This window comes from Nelumbo lutea, chromosome 1, assembly GCF_056320005.1.
Source record: "Nelumbo lutea isolate HS-2025 chromosome 1, American lotus-T2T, whole genome shotgun sequence".
Lineage (NCBI taxonomy): Eukaryota > Viridiplantae > Streptophyta > Magnoliopsida > Proteales > Nelumbonaceae > Nelumbo > Nelumbo lutea.
The window spans coordinates 67,888,932-67,893,441 of NC_142684.1; the positions used below are offsets into that span (position 1 = coordinate 67,888,932).

At 36.0% G+C, this 4,510-nt stretch overlaps 1 protein-coding gene across 1 annotated transcript; it reads right to left on the reverse strand.

Moving 5' to 3' along the window:
- Nucleotides 1-2,663: 2,663 nt before the first annotated feature.
- On the reverse strand, nt 2,664-4,510 carry LOC148875079 (omega-hydroxypalmitate O-feruloyl transferase-like). Its single transcript, XM_088966326.1, has 3 exons — nt 4,459-4,510; nt 3,846-4,327; nt 2,664-3,729 (listed from the first exon to the last, which is right to left on the reverse strand). The coding sequence occupies exons 2-3, from the start codon at nt 4,320-4,322 to the stop codon at nt 2,878-2,880; spliced, it is 1,329 nt and encodes a 442-aa protein (XP_088822452.1). The 5' UTR covers nt 4,323-4,327; nt 4,459-4,510; the 3' UTR covers nt 2,664-2,877.

Here is a 4,510-nt window from a genome sequence, read left to right on the forward strand (position 1 = left end):
AATTGTACTATTATAACATAATTCGTTATTAATTTTGTAAAATATTAAATTATTGTTAATATGAATATTATGAATTCTATTATAATTATTTTTCTACTTTTAAGATTTTTTTTAATTTATTAAATAATTTCATTATTTTAACTATTTAAAATTTTATCATGTTAAATATTTTGTTATTTAAATATTTAAATAATATGTAAAATATTTAAAAATTTTCATTATTTGAATTTTATTTATTTTAATGTTATTGCGTAATATTAAATATTTTGTTATATTATTTAGCTATTTTTAATGTTTTTTATTTAATATTTTTAGTTATTTAAATATTTAAATAATGTTTTACTTTTTAATGTTAAATTCTTATTATTTGAATAACATTTAAATTGAATAATTCATAAAATTATAATTTTTATTGTTACTACATAATTTCATGATGAATTTTGTAAAGACATTTAATTATTACTAATATGAATATTATTAAATCTATTAGTTTTTTGTGTTTTGAATAAATATTTTAAATTTGGTATATAACTTCGTTATAACATTTAAATAGTTCTGAATTTTTTTATTTGAAACTTTGTTTAGATAGATATAGATAAAAAATGGGGGAGAGGATAAATAGGAATGAGAGATAGTTTAGGAAAGAATCTCTCTACTAAATTAGAGATAATTTAAGAGATAAATAGGAGTTAGAGATAATTTAGGAGATAAATAGGAATTAGAGACAATTTAAGAGGAAGTGGGGGAAGTGGTGCCACTTGGCAAAACATTAGAAAATATTTATGATTGTTAGAAATTTTAGGTATATGTGATTTCCTTATTGGTTTAATAGGTAATTATGTGGAATTAAAAAAATAAAGCATTCAAAAAAATAGAAATTTAAGAAGGGGGTTCCTGCAACGAGAGCTATACTGACATGGCAGGACCAGTTTATATATATATATATATAAGAGAAGGGTTAAGGCGTTGGTTTTTTGTTAGATAGTTAGATTAGTAGGTAAGATTAAAAGAACAGCTGGAATCCGGAGTAGTGCTTATAAAGAGGATTAATTAACAACAGAACAGAAAAAGAAAAACAACGGAATAAATATATACCAGCCAAAAAAGAAAAATATGAATGTAGTAATTGCGTATTTTTGGTCGTAAATGACGCCCATTAAAATTATACGCTACAGTCCCGTTATAAACGATCAGGTTCGAAGTTGGAACTTCTTGGCATTTGGGTGTCTGTAGACTGTAGTCTGTTCTTCGGTGTTGCTGTTAACTAGTAAGTAATCGCCTTTTTATATTTAACTTTTATTTCCTTTCATCAAAACAAAGACACTAGAATCCACTTTTTTCCCATGATCAATGATCAATCATGTAGAAGGATAATCGGTAAAAGACATGAAAATCCTTCTTGGTAGCTGCAAAAATGGAATATAGGAGTGTTTAAACTTGACTCCATCCAAACACCATCGCCTTGCAATTAATTAATGCATGGGTGGGAGTGCAACATTGGGATTGTACATGTTTACATCTGGAGTCTGGACCGTATATGTAGAATGTAGTAATGTGATTTAGGTTATGCTGATGCAGGAGCAGAGCCTCGGCGGACATCTGGGCTGGTTAGGGACGTCGCCACTCCAACACCCATCACTACTTCCACAAACAACTGCACTACTCTGCCTCGCAAGCTACTCCTCATGTCAACAGGTATTTATTTATATATATAGTTCAATCGAAACCTCTTTCTCTCTCTCTCTCTCTCGCATTTTATCAGCAGAGTAGTACTGAATTCAATTCTGCTCATTTTCTTGAATGTTTTTTACTTTCTAGTAGCTAACGAGGTTCCAAATCGGATTGGTAAGAATAAGAGATGCTCCATAGCAGACATAGGCGTGAATCAAGGCCCAACGGCCCCACTTCCGAATGGGATCCCAACATATACCGTGCATATCCTCAACGTAGGCATCAATGAGTGCAACATCTCCAACATTCATATCAGCTGTAGGTGGTTCAGCACTGCTCGATTGATAAACCCTAAAGTATTCTGGCGACTCGGTTATAATAACTGCCTTGTCAACGACGGAGGAGCTCTAATCCCCGGCCAAATCCTCTCCTTCCAGTACGCCAACAGTTTCCCTTACCCTATGAAGGTTTTCTCCTTCACATGTCAGTGTTAACACCGTTTTGTACTATGGTGCCACAGAGAGCTTTGTTTAATTAGCTTGTTTTTTTTTTAACTATTGAAAAGAAAAACAGAATAATGGTCAATGAATTATGAATATCAATAACAATCTTTAAATTCATCATCATCACCAAAAAATGGTTTTATTTGTGTATCATCATCATAGCCTTTTCCCAGCTATACAACTTTGGAGACTTGAAAATTTGACTAATTCAGTAAATACCACCGGATCCGATTGGGGTGGGTCCATATAAGGTCCAATACTGTAAAGGATTGAATCTGGACTGCATTATCAGATCACCCAGGCGAAGCATCTTAACTTTGTTATCTGATGAAATGCTACAACTTACAAGAAAGCCGTTACATATCAGTGTTCTGTTCTATATATTAATTACCAACTCAGCTACGGAGAAAGATTCTATAAATTTTATTACGATCGATCGAATATAATAACCTTTGTTAATTTTCCAGTAATAACAACATAATCTGTTGGACATAAACACTTTTAGACAACTGATATCTGACACTTTACGACTCTCCTCCCAAAAGAACAGACACAAATAAGTAAGTAAAAAAATTATATATATATATATATATATATATATATATATATCCATTAATTGCAATTAATGTAATGAAACTACTAATAACCAGAGATAACATCTCTCTTCCCAAGTTCCAATGGATAACGATCAAACTAACTTAGCCTAATATTTTATCAGCTCTTGGAAGATATCCATGGCTGGGCCTGGCAAACCCAATAACATAGTGACACCCTTTCCACGAGGGAGGTAGAGAGCTAGATTTTCCGGCAGCACAACAGGTCCGATTTGTGTAGGGGCTCCCACTCCAAAATCTATGTCTTCGTATGAGAGTCTCATCCACGTACTAATAAGGAATGTAGCTGGTGTGAATGTCAAGTCAGGTTTATGCACCTCGAAGTAGTCGATAGACGACCTAAGGTACTTGTCTGTAACCGAATCGATGGCTTCTTGAATCAATTTGACGGCAAAGGACAATGGCTTCTCTATTAACTCCCCTGCACTACAAACGCAGTGCATGAGAAGGATGGCGTTGCCAAAGTATCCTTTGGGCAATGGAGGTTGGAATTTGGAGCGGGAATCCACGGGAAAGAGAAGTATCGTCTTTTGGTTTGGACTCAACCCAACCGCCTGGGTCCGAGCACGCCATGACAACGCTGTGAGCACCGTGAAGGTGGTGCACTTGTTTATGACGCCGTCCGCCATTGCGATTTCCTTAAGATGGGAAAGCTCTTGAGGAGTAAAAGAGAAGGACCTAAAAATCAGTTGGTGATCTTCGAAGGGAGTGAAGGAGCCTGGTGGGGCATCTATCAACGAGTACTCTGTGTGAGGGAATTCTATCTTTGTAGGTTGTTTTGATCTAATTATTCCTCTGTCCAAAAAGGGCTTCTGGGTTAAAGCAGCGCCTCGGACGATTTCAGCCCATGAATTTACAAACTCTGTCATAGATGTTCCATCTGATATGCAATGGTTGAATGCTGCTCCAATGACAAAGCCTCCACACCTGAACCTTGTCACCTGTGTACACATGGGGCGACCAGAAACCATATTAACTTTACATTAATTTGCTTCATTATGTTATTCATGATTCTCAGTACTGCTTTTGTTTGTTAATTAAAACAATTATATATTACCTGAAGAGTCAAAAGAGGTGCTTGTAGGGTGCTCGTTGCTTCCGGAAAGACATGAGCAAACTTCTCTAGTAACGCAGGATCGCGCTTGCTGATGTCGCCTAATGCATCAATATCACAGTCAGCTACCGCCTCAACAAACTGCACCCCTTCTCCGGTACATTCCACGGTTAGTCGGCCATCGGAATCGGTGGTAAGAACGCCGGCCAGCGGGTAATAATGGACCAAGACCTTAGACAAGGCACTCTTGAATACATCACTGCCAACAACACCCCCGCTTCTTCTGTCATCGTCGGCCTTGAAGCAGAATAGCATCTCAAGAATGAAGTTCACGTATATATCCAGATTGGACAAGTAATAAAACCCATCATCATCAGTTTTCGTTGCAGGACGGACCGTGATGGGTTCCGACTTGGTGATGACAATGGAATCCTCAGTCTGTAGTGATCCGTTGATTTCGTAGTCTCCGAGTGAACCCATTCCTCCTACAGGTTAAAGATCAAAGGGAGGAAATTAATTACGAATTGAAACAAAGGAGATATTTTGTGTTACATTGCATGCTCTCAGTTGATGAGATCACATGTAATTTTGAACTAACGAAATCCAGTATCACTACCTGTTTGTAGTACGCAATATGTACTCCGGAGTCAGAACTCGGTCAAACTATT

Bases quoted from the DNA above. Each gene is read 5' to 3' on its own strand.
- LOC148875079 (XM_088966326.1), bottom strand. From the start codon at position 4,322: ATGGGTTCACTCGGAGACTACGAAATCAACGGATCACTACAGACTGAG. The intron at 3,730-3,845 runs GTAATATATAAT...ATGTGTACACAG, and splicing joins CACCTCTTTTGACTCTTCAG to GTGACAAGGTTCAGGTGTGG.